Below are 19,159 nucleotides of genomic sequence, written 5' to 3'. Positions count from 1 at the left end.
ATTTATATATCTTGGAAATCTGCAATTGAAACACATAGAATTACAACAATGTTATTACATTTGTAGAGATTCTAAATCTAATATTCCTCTAGTTGCAATACACTATCAACAACCACGAGCTTCTTGAATCGTCTAGAGGTAAGGTTGTTCCTCTTGACTGATTGGATGAAGCTATATGTGGACTAATTCCTCTCTCCAGCCGAGGAACTAACAACCTGTGAAAGAAGACAAATGGTAACAATTTTCAGCTCAAGTGCATCTCTACCATGCCATGTCCACTATCCAATAGGGTCCCTTTGAGCTGCTTGCCTCTAGTCTACCAAAGGTTGGACCACAAAGATTGACAAAGTCAAGATACATTCCTCAAAGTTTTGCAACATCATCTACATTATACATTTTTGGAAGGGCTTTGAAGAAGCCCTCCTTCACCTAAGTTGAACAAATGAAAAAGTTAAAACATATCCAAATTTTAAACTTAAATGAACATTGAAGATTGAAGAGATAATCATAAAAACTCTACTTTGAGATAATTTGAGACCCACCTCCTCATCCATAGATGCACTCTCCCAGGCCTTGGTGCATACCATTTAGGAATGACAACATAGGCTGTCATATGAAGTGGGGTGTTCATAATGTTCTATCGTCTCATTACAATGGGCTTAAGATGCTCTTGATAAATCTCCACAATAGGGACCTTGTCACGAATAGCTTGTTTGATCTGCCCAAGCATGTTATCAAGGGTCTTATAAATCTCTCCAAGGCTAGGAGTGTCAGTATCAATCTATCTAATGACCTGCCCAGTAGGGTCAATGAAGGAGCAAATGTTGTTGAGGATCGTAGATCAGATGCAGTATGATAGAGAGGGCTGCTACTTATAATAGTAATAGTATTGTAGTGTTTTCCAATATGTTCTAAGAGCAGCTCGACAAGAATAATATATATGATTCAATGGGGCATGTCTCTTCAAGAGACGTGCCCTATCATAAGTGTGTTGTTTCATAACATATCATGTATATATATAGAAAATTCTCTACACAATGTATATTTAAATCTTTTATTAAATATATATGACACACACACATATACATATACATATATATCTTCTCCATGCTTTGTCATATCCAACTGAAGTTGTAAAACATCAACAGTCCCTCTGAGCTAGGGAGGATAAACACAAGATAGATATTACACCATTGGTAATATTAGGAATGACAAATTTTAAGGATATCTTTGATTAGAAGATCTCCACCATTTTGATATCAAATTTGATCTCATGAGTATTGACTTGCAGAATATCGATATATGATATTCACTGAGTACTCAATAAGGTAATATCCTACATAATATCAACACATGACATTCACCGAATACTTATCATATATCTATTCAAACAACTCATAGACCGTCAAGTTAATGACATCTAACACTTATTTGTTGATTTACAAAATATAATTAATCATAATCTATTTCAACATTTACATAAAATGTATATCATGATCTTAATTAATATTAAGATTGTCACCTTACAATAACTTCTGCAAATACAAGTGATAATCAGTGGAAGTTGTCACTTCCTCATGATGTACATAGGAGGTATGCCCATTAAAATCATATAGTCACACACATGGACTTTCAAATTCCCTCTGAATATCAATCATCTGAGCTCCTCATCCAAAGTTGCCTTTGAAGAAGTGTTAAACTCCCTTTGAATCTGATATCAATCTCCCTTTCCTGTAAGAACATTTTCCACGGAAAAGATCAAGGCAAATAGCTCTTATAGTATGTATTGCAGTAATAAGAGATAGACTAATATAATAGTCAAGGATAATAAATAATTCTGCATCATAATATAAGATCATATATGCATAAAATATAGATAAAAATATACTTTGAACATATATGCATATATTCAATCTTCTATATATATATACGTTAATCTATGTTTTGGACATATTATTTGCTCATTAATTCCACATATAATAATCCAAGGTAATCAATTTCCCCAATCTATTCACTTATATTTATAGGAAATAAACACTTAATAGTAATTCATAATATTAAAATGAACCTCATTGTATTTACCTTTCCTTTCGTAGTGGGACCCCCTAGTCCTTGTGGCAGTCATACATAAGAGTGGCTTGATATGGTTTACTCTCCTAAAATTTCTTTTCCTTGTTAAGGACGACTTTATGTTCTAATGTCCTATGCACTCACTTTATGAAGATTCCCTTTGTATTCAGATTCCTTCATATTTTAGTTCTTTATGTACTTACGACCTAAGCCAAGCTATTATCCCCGTTTCTAGTGCTTGACATATTTATGTATGGTTTTATTTTGCCCTTGTGAAGGGCTCCTTTTTCCTCTTTTAAATCTGTTGGCTGCCTTTAATATTCATTCCCATTAATTCAATACCACCTGAGCTTATTTTTCTTTTGGTCAATGTTTGTTATGTTTAATCTAAGCATATGGGATATAGATATTTTCTCAAGGAAAGAAAGGATCAAAGCTTGGATAATACTTCTTTATAAAACTGGAAAAAGGTTGATAATTATGTAAAAATAACCTAAGTTCCCATGATGGCATGTTCTTCTTAGTCCGCTCGATCCTATATTGTATGAAGCTTCGACTTGCCTAAACTTCTACCAACCACATGCTTCTTCCCATTGTGTGCCCATCCTTCTCCTGTGCTGTGAATCTTTCTTCTTTGAATGCCCCAACAAAAAGTCGTTTCTGGTCAAAACTCTCTTGAATCAAGGCTGAGACAGATAGCAATGGATCTATACTTATGAAGTAAAATGTACTAGACATGATCGAATTATGTTGTCGAGTTGAGCTTCCTTTGATTGACGAGGATGCTCAAACACTCGATCCCTGAGGACAAGTTGCCATCATTAATAGCGGCTCAACTTGCATCATGATTGATCCAAGTCAGCGACACCTGTTGGGTGCTCAGTGACTTCAATGCACCTGACATTGGAAGAACCAACTTTGACACATTTGCAAGTACCATTTGATCTCATCTGTGCTGCAATCCAAGCCTGATCTAATCCAAATCGAGAGCACACACATCTGGAGCTGACACACAGCCACAGGTAGCCTGATCTTGTAGCAAACATTTAGAGACATCGCATCAAGGTTATCCCTATGTCAACATTAAGTATGATATACAAGAGACTTCACACTCATACCTGTGATTTGCATAAATAGAGAGTTTGAACCCCCTGGTTCAAATCTTAGGACTGATCTATTAATTGATGGGAACGGGCTAGAAATCACTGGTAATGGAAGGATGAGTTTCCCCCCTCAATGGACATCCAAATTCTTCAACTCATAGGAGACGTAATATTCAGGACCTCCACCTTGATGATTGTGGTTATGCATCAACCTGCATTAAGATTAGGACTTTTCATGCTAGTGCTGAAGTGTTTGCTCTTGAATTGGATTCATCACTGGTTAACTCTTCTTTAAATCCTTTTTAATTGTTCATAAATCTCACAAATCCTACAAGGAATTTGGTTTTGATATCATGTTGAGGATTGTAGATCAAATGTGGCAAGATAGAGAAGGCTGCTACTTATAATAGTATTGCAGTGTTTTCAAATATGTTCTAAGAGCAGCCCGATGAGAATAATATATATGATTCAATGGGTCATGTCTCTTCAAGAGATGTGCCCTATCATAAGTGTGTTGTTTCAGAACATATCATGTGATTATATATATATATATATATTATGCACACAATGTATAGTTAAATCTCTAATTAAATATATATGACACACACACATATATGTATAGTTAAATCTCTTATTAAATATATATGACACACACACACACACATGAAGTTATGTACATTATATATATATATATATATATATATATATATCTTCTCCATGTTTTGTCATATCCGACTGAAGCTATAAAATATCAACAAATACACACACACACATGAAGTTATGTACATTATATATATATATATATATATATATATATATATATATATATATATATATCTTCTCCATGTTTTGTCATATCCGACTGAAGCTATAAAATATCAACAAATGTATCTTTAAACGCTAACAAGTTACAAGTGAGAAACATCATAAATTTTAAAATCTCTTAATTATTAAATAATAATATCAGTAAATGCTAAAATCAGAAATTATTTTATTAAATCAGCAATTACGTTTATTTATGTTTCTTAGCTCGTTGTGGTCCACCAGTTATCTTCTACGATTATATGTTTCACACATCTTACATTTGGTGCGCTTCATTCATGTCATCTATTACACTCTGCATTGACCACTATGGATTGTAAGGCCTCTTCGACCTCAAGCATTCTTTCCAATAAAATGAAGTAGCTAGCATATCTAGTCTCCATGGGCTTGAGGAATTCTTTCTTAGCAAATGTCCTAAATAATGCAAGAGATGTATGATAATAAAAAATAAACATTTGCACATCTCTAGTCTTAGACACGATAGCCTATATTCAATCAATTTTTGCAATGTCCTTATAGGTGTTATTCACTGCATGTACAAAACATGGTGTCCAATAAATGTGTCTATAAGTGCTCTCTTCTATGAATTCAGCTGATTTACACACCCAAGCTAAATTAGTGATTGCTTGGACAACATTTGAAGGTCCAACCTCTTCTATAGCATCCTTCAAAATCTGAAATTGGAATGATGCGTCCTTCATTTTCCCTGAAAAATCAATAAATCTAAGAAAATAAGAGCTTGCTGTGCTAGTGACAATAAGATTAATGTGTCGTTGATGTTTGATATCGGTCCATGCATTCATGATGATAGAGCATTCATCTTGCATCTATGTATTTCTTGTATCCTCCATCAAAATGCTTACTTTTGAATACTCTTTATCAAGGATAATGGTGCTAATTTTGTCTCTCTAGGTGGTACAAATGAGGGAATATATATATATATATATATCTTTGCACATTAGTTTAAAGAATGAGGAATGTGAAATATGTAATGGTATATCACGAGCACAAAGAAATCTAGCAATAGACTCTTCAACTTTCTCTTCTACTTTTATCAGCCACATTTGTTTCTCTTTTGTTCTTCTTTCACTTGCCTTTACCAGTTGTGGGAGTGGGTGTGGTTGTGACTATGGTTGTGCTAGTCATAGGCATATTAGCTTGAACATTCTCTTTTGAAACCCTTGATTTCAATGCCACCCCTCCCTATGCAACCTAGTGGCCTCAAGCTTTTCTTCTTGTGCAATTTTTGTGCAACCTTTTACCCCTTGCCCACCTATCGTTAAAAAATGACATACACTCCAGTGTAGCTCACAAAATAATGTTCATAACATATATGACACTCCCATTTCCTACAACCCCCCAAATTTTCTTTTCTTATTCTTGCCTACTCTTGTAGCAAATTGTATTGAAGGTTTCTTAGGATTGAATGGGCCTTTGGCATATTGTTTGAAGATTTGGCAAGGGAACTCAAACGGATTAGAGGTTGCTGCATCTTCTACAGTAACATCCACATCAGCTGAAGACCTCCCTATGGCTGCCCTAGAATTAGGTCTTTTTTAGTCTTTTTGATGTCTTAAGATTCTTGTATAGAAACATCCATGCTGTCACTACTTCTTTCACTCTCACGAATGCTCATGTTTTGAGATTTTGCAATGTAAAATAATGCAGTAAGTTATTGGGAAAATAAAGATTTCAATGCTTCATTCAAAATGCCATCTCTAAATGAAAAAATGGCAACAAGGTTTGAGACAAACAAAAGGAAAATGAAATACATACATGGAATGAAGAAATATAATGTTCAAATGTCCTCTTGCAAGTTCAAAATGCAATCTTTCCTCACTATTGCTACTGCTTTATGTTTGTTCTCTTCCTCTTAGCAAGTATGACAAATTTAAAAATGAGCAGAAGAGTTAGTGTTTTAGGGCCCGTTTGGTTGTTGGAATAGGAATAGAAAATTTTGAATACATTTTCTATTTTCCGTTTGGTTTGTCAATTGGAATAGGGAATATGAATACATATTCGCATTTTGCCTCTAAAATGAGCTTATACCCATTCCAAAAAATAGCTGTTATTGGAATAGCCATTTCTATTCCCATTATTGCATTCCTATTCTCCATTCCTATGCCTGGAACCAAACGGGTCCTTAGTGTTTTAATGGACCAAATAGGGTTTGCATCTTTTTAGTATGTCTTTAACACCACATGGCGACCATGTAAACTGCAAAAATTAAATTTTTTTTTTTTTTTTTTTTGTGTTTTGACATTACTTGTTTGACTAGGGAAAAGGGGACAACAAACAATACTTGGGACAGATGAGGGACGACAAAGTCGTCCTCGAGTTTCGTGTATTTTTTGTGCAGTTTTGGGGACGTTTCCAAATTTGGAAAAAAAGGGATGGCTGAGGGGATAGAAAAAGTTCATCCCCACATCCCCGTATTGTCCTCGGGATGAGTACGAGCTCAAAAATGCAGGGTACGTGTCCCCGTGGAATACAACCTTAAAGGGTTTTCTTCTTGAAATTTGGTAATTTGTTTCTTGATGTTTGCTCTCTATGTTTTATGCGGTTTCCTATTTTGTAAAGTTTTAAAATACGAGTTCAACCCCCCTCAGTGTTTTTGTGTGCTCTTCAATTGGTATCTCTTCATTTGGCATTGAAGTAGGGTATGCTTGGAAAAAAAATCTTAAATGCTTGGGGTTTGATCTTGATCGCACCCATGGGTTCTCTTGAAGATTATATCGATGATGAAGAAGGAGAAGTAGATCTTGAAGCGGAGCTAATAAGTGCTTTAAATGAAATCAAGAGACTTAAGATAAATTTATTAATGTCCAATAAGAGACCATAAAGTGGGTCCAAGGGATTGGAAAACTTACAACATGGCCACAACCAACAACGAGACACCAAACAGTGCTCGGGGAAAGAACAAACAAGAAAGTACCAATCAACAGACTCGAAAAACAAAACCAGATGAAAATAAGGCTCCCTAGTTGAGGAAAGTAGTTCGAGATGAAAGAATAAGGTCTAGGGCGAGGGTGGGCCCCATACCATCTTAGAGAAACCGAGAGGTGGGGTGTTGTAACCAAGAGTAGCTCCTACGAGGCCTCACAAACTTGGTGTATCCTGAGCCAGGCGGGCCAAGCGACCTCTTCAAGCCCTTGGTTAGAGATGTGGACGTGAAGGAGGAGGTGATAAGCTGATTCAAAACCTATCTCGACAGGAATTAGAGTTGCAGGGTGTGATCCTAGTGCATGGCCTCCTGGAGATAAAGAGCAAAGCATTGCTGGTCGGTAATGTTGATGTGAGTTTTGTTCCGCTACAACACATAGAATCAAATACTTAATGTTTCAAAGAGAAACACCAAAAAATCAATCCTCTCTTGATATATGGTTATCTCTCAAGCGTGTAAACCTTTCTCACTTAGACTAAAACTCTACCCCTCCATTAGAACTTACACTATGAAAATGCCTCAAAAAGACATCAAAACCCTCATGCAAACCCTAGACAAATATTACTTCCCAGTAAGCCAAAATTGCTCAAATTCACCCTCGGACTTGGAGATTTTAAAGTTTTGTCAACTAAAACCACCTAAGACAATGACTCCTTGCTAAAGCAAAATAGAGAGGGGTCCCATTTACAACGAGGTGATGGTGTGAAAATACCACAACATCTAACACCCACCTAAACAAATGTTCCTTAGCATTTCAAGGATAAAACTTGTGAAGTATCAAGCACCTTTGATCAAATCCACTTCCACCTATTAAACAACTAGGAAATGTTCTCAAAATGGAAGAAACCATGAAATTAGGCTAAGCACCTTCATCCTCAATTGCACATGTGCGTGGAACCTAGAAAGCCTCTCAGATCAATTGGACTTGGCTATTTTGATATCCTCACTTCAAAAACATCCTGGATAGAGCCTCGTTGTTAGTCAGGCATCCATAGCCCTGATGAGGTTATCGTTGCAGTCAACCACGAACGTTGCTCTACCATTAGTGATCTTACTTAGTAGCACCGATAGAAATATTCACACACCTAGAGCTAAACCATTTCATTTTTTTTCTACTTCCTTTTCTTCTTTTGGTATTGTTTTTTTAAATCTTTGTTCAACTATTTTGTTTAGCTTACGAGCAGTGAATCTCATATAGGGTTTTGAAAACCATAGTGGTGCTGAAGCAGGTGTATGATTTCTACTAATTCCAATAGTTCACCTCGAGATATCTCAAAGAACTCAGAGCAATTAAGTGAGTAAAATGTTGTAACCGAAAGACTTGGATGCCTCAGACCCAATGAATGAATTCAATCCAAGTTTAATACGATTCCTTTTGAAAGATAAATCCATTAGGAATCCAATCTCCAATTCAAGGAACTTGACAAAGAGATATTCAGGAAATATATTGAGCAAATCCAATGGGAGATATACCAGAGTCTATTGTCTAAGATGCCACCTTTCTCACAAATTTGAATCTCTCTAGCTAAACAACTAAGCATGCAACTAAACCAAAAGAGTCTAGACAACTAAAGGAAACAAATACTAAACTACTTGGGTCAAATAACTCAAGGCAAACCTACAGACTCACTCTCTAACACAAACTAAGCTAAGCAACTAACCAAACCATTCAAAGAAATCTGAAGTCAAATGACTTGGGGAAAATTAACTTCCCGACTTGACAAGAAAGCAACTATTCTAACCAACAGAAAGGAAACCTACTCTAAACCTCTTGAACCAAGTGGTTTAAGATGAACCCATTCTAACTGTGTACAAGAATCTTGGAGGGATGACATAGACCAAACTTATATATACACTTGATCTGACAAGGTTTCTCAAGATGTTTAAGAGTAGCAAGGCTTGGGTAGGGGTTTCTAGCTTGGTATTTTTATCCTTGTACTCCAAAAAAAAATCTACTACCCCATTTTTAAACTTAGGAAAATTATTGTGCAAGATTAATAGTAGAGGCAATTTATGTGGTCCATGGTCAGTCCAAATGCAAGTTTTCTTTCCAAAACCTCCATAATCAAAATAGTAACTTTCACAATTTTCAATATTAGAAGCAAGGAAAGAAATAACCTGGTGTGTCTCGAGTTATAATTCATGTTGAAGTCATTGTCAATCAACCATAACTTTAGGAGGTTGTAGTTGGTGGTGGATTCCCTCTCTGGCGTCAACATCAATCTCATGGGTGGTCAAGGTAGGATTATTCTTTTAGATCAAGCCCTTGGAATACTGCTTTATGCGGCTTGTCCTTATATAGCATGAACCATACATCATTTTGTGCATTTCTAAGTGCATCCTCAAAAATAAGGGTTCCTTGATGAGGTCTCCTTCAAGTATCTTCCCAAGTCGTTTGAATGCAATATCTAATTGTGACATGAACCCAAATTGTTCATCATAGTCTTCCCCCATAGCATTGCATGTAGATTTCTCTTTAGGAACATCTTGCAGTTCTCTCTGTGGAATCTCATAAAAAATAGCATGCTCGCGACTAAAAGGAAGACCAACCAACATCTTCATAAATTCATCATCAAATTCAATATCAAGTGGCAAGATCTTTGGAGGTTGAAGTTGATGGTGAATTATGCCACTTATAGTAACTTGATCATATTGAAATGCATTTGGCAATAAATCAACATTTTTATGATTTCGTTTAGCAGCACCCCCCCCCCAAAGAACTTGGTGTTGATGACGCCTTGAAATGCTCTGTGAAATTGTTCTTCGATTTAGATTCTCATGTGATATTGGGTAATTCCTCCTTCAACTTGTCCACTTGACTGCCTTCCTTTTCAAGAGTACGTGAATTTTCTTTCATATCATCCTCAAGAATTCAAATTTTTAGCATAAGGGAAAGTCCAATGACTACTTCAAACTTGTGGTGATCTTCTTCTTGTTCTTTATGATGTTGGTCTTTGTCTTTTACATCTCCTCTTCCTTGGTTGAAACTAATTGCGTCCTTGATTTTCTTTTCAACACCTTGTGACGTGATGCATTTAAGTTTTTCCTTTTGATTATCATTGTCAGTATGCTCATCCATGCCTCCTTGATGTAACTGATTTCTTTCTTTAACCTTTAGTTCCCAACTTGATTGATGAACATTCCTTTGACATCCAACTTGGGAGCTGGAAGAAATCTCTTTCACCCCCCACGAATATCTCCTCATACTAACCGATTTAAAATTTGATCAAGTCAATGGTACCTTGACAAGATGGGCAAGCAAATTTTGAATGTGAAAGGTTATACAAACTGCACCAAGTATTTTCTCCATATCCACTTCTCGGTTTCATATTGGTATCTTCTTTGAACTCAAGGAACTTTGCTTCTGAGTTAACAACTATCATAGGATCATACACTTGTGAAAATGGAATTCTTCCTTGTAATGCTAAGCCCACCCTTAATTGGAAAATCAAACAATGAAATTCTTCATGATTTGTTTTGCAATCTACCCTTCATTGCCCTGATGCGGCAAAATGAGTCAAATCACCTTATATACTTGAAAACTCACATTTGTTGATAATTCCATGAATGAACTTTGTTTATGCCCTCCTTCTAGTGCCAATTTTTGTTGGCTTGATGATGGAGAGCATGCAGGTTAGCAGGGTTGTGATCTTCTAAGTTGTTCCAATAATTAATTTAACTCACCCTCCTAGTGCCAATTTTTGTTGATGTGAGTTTTGTTCCACTACAACATGCAAAAATCAAATACTTAATGTTTCAAGGAGAAACAACAAATACTTAATCATCTCTTGGTATAAGGTCATCTCTCAAGCATGTAAACCTTTCTCACTTAGACTAAACCTCTACCCTTCCACTAGAACTTAGGCTATGAAAATACCTCAAAGGGCCATCAAAACCCTCACACAAACCCTTGACAAATATTACTTCCTAGCAAGCCAAAATTGCTCAAACTCATCCTTGGACATGGAGATTATAAAATGTTGCCAAGTAAAACCACCTAAGACAATGACTTCTACTTGCTAAAGAAAAAAAGAGGGGGGCCCCATTTGCAATGGGGCGTTGGTGTGAAAATCCCACGAGTATATTTGAATAAAGATGAGAGGGATTTGCACTCGTAGGACAGGCAATGGAATCTCCCCTTGATCTTACAGTAAATGGGGCATGGGACACTAAAGTGCATCTTAGTGTCCACCTCTCCCAAGGGGCAAAGACAACAGATATAGGCAGCGTTGTCAATATGATGATCCATTTGAATATGTAGTCTGTGGGAGCCCACTTTGAAAGAACCCAAGGAGAATTATAGGGTGTGACTCCAACTACGGACAAGGTACAAGGGGAGTACAATAATCTCGCTCTAGAGATCCAAAAAGTGCTCAACATAAAAGTCCATCCTCGGACGAAGCCCCCCTTGGAGGGATACTTCAAGTTGTGTGGATATACTATCTATTAATGTTGAGTCTGTTATGCTCATTCAACTCTTGCCGGGAGGGGAGGAGATAAGTGGGAGCATTTAGAGAGAACTCGAAGGTGGGAGGACGATTCTTAACAATACCTACAAAGCTCAGTGAAGTAGCGACTTGAGTGTACAAGCAACAAGCTCCACTAGCGTAATCTGTAACAACTACTTTTCCCGAGTCTTAACTAACAACTAGCATATCAAAGAAATACTGTTATTACTTTGCATATAGGAAAACAATTATATCAGTTATATCATGTGAATGAGATTAATGGTTACAATCAGTTAAACGAAGATTTCATAACTAACAATTAAAGACACAATCAATGAATTTAATAAGGAATTTAAAATCTTCATACCATAGAAGTCAAAATTGAAATTCGTCTAGGGATGCTTCTGTAAAACCCAGGTTAGTCCATACATACCACTTGGTGAACAAATAGGTATACCACTTTATCGTAATAACAAATACCATCAAATACCATCGTATCATTTAGGGCATCAAATACCACAGTATCATTTAGGGCGTCAAATAATACTGTATCATTTAGGGTGTCAAATACCATTGTATCGTTTAGGGCATCAAATACCATTGTATCATTTAGGGCATCAAATACCACTCTATCATTTAGGGCGTCAAATACCACTGTATCATTTAGGGCATCAAATACCACTGTATCATTTCGGGCATCAAATACTACTGTATCGTTCCCTTTCTTTCTATTGCTAACTATGGCAATAACATACAATTAGAAGTTACGTTCATTTTCATAATTCACATAAATGAAAGACATAAATAACAATCTATCAGATAAACCTATCTTTTGCATATAGATATACTTCATGTTCGGTTGGAAGATCAATTGATCTAATTGGTTATTAATTACATCGACGAGAAAAAATGCTCTCATCAAAGGAATTAACTGATTCAATGATATAAATCAATCTATCATGTCTTCTATTTGCAAAAACATCATAAAAGTAAAATACCTGTTACTAGCAAATGTTTGAATCCATAACTCATCTTTGTTTGGTGCATGTCTTGGCATCTTGTGGAGAGGGGAAACATTGTCAGGGGCTTAACCTCCCAACTGCGGACCCTCAAAATATCCCCACATAATCTCATTTGAGAAAGGCCCTTTCTACCCAGAATAGACTTGGAACACCTTGTCCAGCCACTGAGCATTCTGGTTCGTAATTCCACCATTCGACTTGGCAACATGGTACATATTGGACAAGCATGAGCTTACTTGGACGTTCTTTAGAGTTTAATTATATGTTATATAATTTTTAATAGTTCTGATTTTTATTCTTCCTTTTTGTAGGGATTTCTTCCACCTCTTAACCCTCTTTCATTGGCCATCTAGCCAGCGTGAGTCCTTGGTATTTGATCATTAATGGTATCCTTCCATTGGCAGTTCATTGTTGATGCTCAGCTGATGCAAAGATTATAATTCATTACTGGTGTTAAGCCGTCTTTGTAACTCAAAGACCTCACTCTTGTTTAATTAGAAATTTGTATCATCAAAAGTAAAGGACAAACTGTTCAAAGATAAGAGACACAAATTACATATTTGATCTGATTTTGATACAAAATAGTTTGCCATAGATATTGAATAAAATAAGAAAGTTTGGCCGTAATGAATTGAACATTATTAATCGATTTGTATCATAGATATTCTTTGATGAAATACATTGGCATATTTAAACCAATACTTGCATCGATTTTTTAACATGTATATAAGATAAGAGCAGAGGTATCTACATAATTTTGATAAATGATAATATGACTTAGGTAGTCCCGACTGGCCGACTCACAATGTTTTGAACAATATAATGCCGAAGCGGATGTCTGATACAGAGAACCCATACGACAGCAATGCTCAGTTTCACATGTAGTAATGGGAATTGAGTGAAAAGAAAGAAAAACGAATAGAAAGGAGCGGGATGGAAAGAAAGAGCCCAATGGAAAGAAGAATGGAGTCGTATATATTTCTTGGCAAAGAGAGAAGACTTAAACTTAAGCCGCAGCCCAAGGTGGCAATTAAAACAAGATCATCGGTTTCTTGGTTCACCGATTCAAAAATATGAAAAGAGGTGCCAAGTGTACTCAACGTCTCATAGAGACTTATAATTTAAAAACAAATATCAAATGGCTCCTTAGAAGAGTTATTAAAAGAAGAGAAAACCAAATTTTTTTATATATATATATATATATATATATATATATATATATATATAATTTTCAACATGATGTCATCATACTATTATTATGTCCAAGGTCATACCTATTAAAATACACATATCTATATACGTGCATAATTTGGAGGATTATGATTTATTCTAATCTTATATCCTCTTGATATATATGCATGTATATATATTTATACATGTGTTACTAGAGACAAACTAGAGATTTAATATTGTGGTGACATCATACATTTATATACATATATGCGTTTATATATATAGACGGTGAAGAAAAAATGGAGACGCCGTCATAGAACAACAAAGGTAATGGTTTTGAATGTGAATTTTGATAATGATAGCTATATATTTTATATGTTTGACCAAGTAGCTCATGGTATAGTCCAACATACACTCTTGCTTGCCTAGTTGTTTACCCTTAGCCATGGTGATTCAAGGTTCATACCTATTTGCCTAGTAATGGTGGTGCCCCATGCCCGATTCTTTTTTAACAATGCTTCCACCCCTTTGACGTGCTCCTGCAAGGAATTCTCCATGATTATACATTTTCCTCAATATAATAATAGTTTACCATAACAAGTTACTATTCACAAACCATCATAACGGCTAACCACCATTCTACTACCCATGATGAATAACCAACTTTCTTAGATTTTAAGATAATCATATAATAACATCATAAGGATTAACTAACATGTCATTTTCATATGAAATTATAACGATTAACCATCTTACCATTTCACATGATCATAACAAATTTTAACTATTAACTGACTTCATGTGAAATCTCAACGGCTATATGAACATTTTAAATTGGGTCAAAATTTGGGATGTAACATAATCAGTGCTTGTGATCACCTGAGAGCTGCAATAGGCAAGGTAAGAGTATCTATGATGTCCCTTAGAAGAATCTGTGAAGGAACCAAAATAGATCAAAGATGGCTCTAAGCTTGAAAGGATGAGCACTAAACTTGGCCAAAATAACTTTGTGAGGGATTGACCGATGCCATTTTGAGGATGTGCCAAAGAAGTAGGATTTGGATCTGCTCGATTGAAGTCTAATCCGACTTTAGAACAGAGGCCCCCAACCCATAGGGCCATAGAGTACGACTGGTCTGACAAGGGAGTCAAAAACAGACATCTTGGACATGGTGTCTTGAAAGTGGTGTCTGAAGCACTCTCTCTCCAAAACAACAAGGGAATCAAAACCCTTGATAACCCAAAGCTGCATGATAGGTCTCATGGTAAAGAGGGGCCTAGAGAATTTAACCCCAAACAAGTATATGATGAAGTAGTCTTGATCTCGTCACCTTGAAAGTGAAATTGGAGATGGGAGGTCTTCAAGCAGTTAAAGACCATAACCCAGGTTTTACGTAAGTTTGCAACCAGCTGTCTTGAGTCGCAAAAGGATGACAAGCCATCAAGTAGATATTGGAGACCATTTGAGGAGGAGGCCATAGGAACCACATCATCAACAAACAACAAAATTACGACTTGTGGAGTGAGAAATCCTAAAGGAAGGTCTCGAGTTTGTCGATGTAAATGCCAAAAAGGGTGGGAGAGAAAGGGCAGTCCTGCTTCACCCAATAGTTCTCTGAATAGGATCCAAGGAACCCTAAGGAGTCTTGAATTTGCCCACTACACACTCTTAGTCTCATAATAACAGTCAAAAGAATCTTGAGGATCTTGATATCTTCGAGTCTCTGAAAGAGAGCTGTATGGGGGATTGAGTCAAACGACTTGCAAAAGTCCATAAAGTAGCAGTAGACTTTGGTAGAGGGGTGTTGAGCCTCCTCAATGATAGTCTAAAAAGTTAGAATGTGATCCATGGTCTGGAAGTCGGACCAAAAACCAACTTGACCCCTAGCCTGACACTAACGCCATTCAAGCTCCTTGTATAAAATGGTATTCAACACAGTGGCATAAAGCTTGGCAAAGGTGTGCTCAATCATGATGATCCTATAATTGTTGGGATCCAAAATCAACTTGACCTTGTGAATCGGGTAAATGATGTGGCGCGACCACGAGGTAGGGAAGCCAATGCTCTTTGATTGTTGATACAGAGATTTAGGTTGAAGAAGTAAAGGTAATAAAAGTAGTAAAACAACTTAAGATCGAGGAAGAAAATTGTGAAAGGCTTGGTGCTGAAATATTTTCACTTACAAAGTAAGATAAACATTTCACACAGTTGAATGATGAGAAGATACATCAAAAAGATTTCATGTCCTTGGACAATGTCGTTGGTTCACAAAAATCGTTTATTAATAAAGGTGGAGTTGGTCTTGAAGAAAGTCAAATTTCTAATCTACCATAGAAAACAACATAAGAATAATGTCAATGGCACAAAGGATTCACCATAACAAATTCAAAAGGTTATTTGTGAAGGTCTCCTCTCAAGAAGCATGTATGAATAGGTCTAATAATTCTTTCTTTCATGGTTATTGTTTCTCTTGCAATTAGTTTAGACACAAGATAATCAACTGTAGAATGTTTACAAGGAAATGATTTCAAACTTATGAGCAGGAACTCTTTTGCTCCTTCAAGGAATTACAATATTATTTGTTATAAATGCAGTAACTTTGGTCACATGGAAAACATTTGTAGAAGTGGTATGACATATTTCTCTATGCAAAAAAGAGGGTTGAGAAAGAGGACAAAACAAAAGGGTTTACTTAGATTTCCAAGAAGAAGGAGAAAGTAGTTTTAGAGGGATCCTTGGTTGTGCAAATAGCATTTCTTTCAAAAAAGGACATATGGTATATAGATAGTGGTTGTTCTAGGCAAATGACTGTAGACGAGCAAGTTTCTTAATCTCAAGAGGACTAATGGAGTTAAGGTAATATTTGGCAGTGATACATCTGTAAAAATGAAAGGTAAAGATACACTTGTTTCAGATGACATTGAGGCTAAAGTTGAGAATGTTTTATATGTAGAAAGTCTGAAAAACAATTTGTTAAGTGTGGGTCAATTCAGATTGTTGTGAAATTACCAAAGATGGTAAACATATTGCTGATGCAAATTGGGCTGCTAAGTTTTGAGTATTTTTGATAATATCAAAAGTAAAAAGTGCATTTTAAGTCATGTGGATGAAACTTGAATTTGGCATACAAGGAAGAAGTTGGGAGTGGTTATACTCCATCTTTGAATTGTTGTTTTGCATAGAGGGAGTATTCATTGTCATATTCTATTAGCCCCATTACAGTTTTTCAAGTTAGTATCAGTCATTGTTGTCAAAGGGGGAGGAGTAAGTCAGGGGGAGTAGTATTGTTTCGGAACTTCTTTATTTCAGTTTGGTTTCAGATGGAGTTGTCATCAATGACCCAGGGGGAGATTGTAGAATATTTTTTCAGTGATGTCAGGGGTTATATTTTTGTTTCTTCAAACTCGTAGATTTTACTCAAGAAACACTATTAACCTCTAATTAGGGAATTGAGAGTGATGAAGTAAATATTGATTCAAGTCAGGGTCAACTTTTAATCATGTTGTTGAAAAGTTTAGGAGGCATGATATTTTTAATTGTTGGCAGCCACTATTGTAATGAATTAATCCTTTTTTGGTGAATGAAATCTACAAGACATATCAATTTATGAGCTTAGGGGGCTTTCTCATGAATGGTTCGTAAGGCACACCACTTTCTGAAGTTTTTTCAAATAGGCTTGCAAGCACAGTGGGTTTAACCATGGAGGAAACTCTGTAGTTAAGCCAAAGTAATGTGAATCGGAATCGTATTGGAATCGGTACGGCCGAATCGAATCGTGAATCGGGGGTGAATCGGCAAATTTGAAAAAACCTTTTAAATGTAAAGATTTTAACAATTTAAGACTTATTTCATGCACCCTTTATTGAATATAACTTAAAAACACTATAACATCATCAAATAGAATCTAACACACATAAACATGAAACATAAAATCCATCACATACGTAACTATGTTATCATTATGTACTAAAATGTAAATTGTATGCTAGCTGAAGTAAATAAAAATCAAATGATCATAATGATTCAAATCATAGAATCAGTAAGATGAAATCATGAAGATCTATAAGACATCAAATCATAAATGTATGTATAAATCTAAGATGAAGATCCATGAAAGTTTGAAACATATGTCTATCAGTGATTCAGTATCACTATCAATATCTATACAGGGTAAGCAAAATATAAAAACAAGGCTCCAGCTCAAGCCTCATCATCCTCATCATCATCCTCTAGCTCTACTGCAGCCTCAACCTCAGCCTCTGAGAATCCAGTTTGCCTATGAGAAAGGCGTGTAAGGTAGGTCCTAGAGGACCGCCGAGCCATGTCCCCTACATGGGCAAAGGGCTCATGAATAACGTCGCTAGGGCTTGCGTCTATGCATGCACGTGTGCGTCTACCAATGCCTGAACGTGCTCTAGCTGCCTCCTCTGCCCTGGCCACAGCCTCAACCTCTACATCCACCTGGTCAACCCACGCGCGGTCTTCCTTAGTGAAGACTAGGTCCACGGTCTCTGTGATCCACTCTGATTCTGGATCAATCTCCTCCAGAATGATCGGAGAGGAGTCAGCGCCCAAAATCTGTCTGATCCTAAGACGAAGGTTGTAATGAACAAAGACAAGATCATTCAACCTCTGCACTGTCAACCTATTTCTCCTCTTCGAGTGGATGTGCTCGAACATGGACCAATTGCGCTCACATCCAGAAGCGCTGCTTGGCTGACTCAAAATGCGGATGGCAATTTTTTGAAGGTTTGGGGTTGTGGCCCCAAACATTTGCCACCATCCATCTGAAATAAGGAAAAAACAAAAACAATTAGTCTCATTTACAAATTACAACTCTAAAATTAATGCATTATATAATCAACTTTAAGTTTAGAATCTAGATTCATGAACATTGAATATATTATTTAATTTTTACCTGGCTGTAGTGTTGTCTGAGCATTTATGGCCATCCTGCCAGAGAAAAGTGGCCCCTCCTTTTTGTTGAACTGGTCTAGCTCAACAATCGCAGCAGCGCTATTTTCATCGCTACTCAATCTCTGAATCACTATGTATAAGCCAGTGAGAACCTCTGCATCCGCCTTGAACTTAGGATGGAAACGAAATGCTGGATTCAGATAGTAAGCTGCTGCGTGGATGGGTCGATGGAGCTGATTCTGCCATCTCCTATCGATGATGTCCCAAATAGGGCCATACCTCTCCTGCATTCCTGCATATTGGGCTCTGATGGCCTCCTTGGCCCTATCCATGCCCTCATAAATGTAGCCCATAGAGGGCTTCTCCCCATCAGCAGTTCGTAGCAAATCTACAAGGGGCTCAGTGACCTACATATAAAGTAAAACAATAAAATTGAGTCAAAACTTAAATATAAAATAATATAACTTAAAGTAAAAGCAAAATACTAAATGTTAAATTGCAATAAATTTACCTTAAGGATTTCTCTAGCGAGTTTCCAAAAACCATCCTCATCAAATATGCAATCCGCCACATCTAACCCTACAGTGGTCGTAGCATAGGAAGAGCAAATCCACTCCTGCACAACAAACATGCTCTTCAATCCATCCCTTGATGTCAAC

General features: G+C 36.4%; 2 protein-coding genes across 8 annotated transcripts in view; one reads left to right on the top strand and one right to left on the bottom strand.

The window, feature by feature from the left end:
* The window catches only part of EMB3142 (nuclear pore complex protein (DUF3414)), a 314,519-nt gene that overhangs the window by 14,448 nt on the left and 280,912 nt on the right, over positions 1–19,159 (top strand). The window lies entirely within an intron of this gene.
* On the bottom strand, positions 2,632–19,131 carry LOC149566629 (uncharacterized). Its single transcript, XM_089823372.1, has 3 exons — positions 19,012–19,131; positions 18,502–18,907; positions 2,632–2,756 (listed from the first exon to the last, which is right to left on the bottom strand). The coding sequence occupies exons 1-3, from the start codon at positions 19,129–19,131 to the stop codon at positions 2,632–2,634; spliced, it is 651 nt and encodes a 216-aa protein (XP_089679498.1).

This window comes from Cupressus sempervirens, chromosome 3 (assembly GCF_028749045.1).
Source record: "Cupressus sempervirens isolate cs-2001-9-10 chromosome 3, ASM2874904v1, whole genome shotgun sequence".
In the NCBI taxonomy this organism is placed as follows: domain Eukaryota; kingdom Viridiplantae; phylum Streptophyta; class Pinopsida; order Cupressales; family Cupressaceae; genus Cupressus; species Cupressus sempervirens.
The sequence above is the reverse complement of the archived record's forward strand: the minus strand, read 5'-3'. Positions and strand labels throughout refer to the sequence as shown.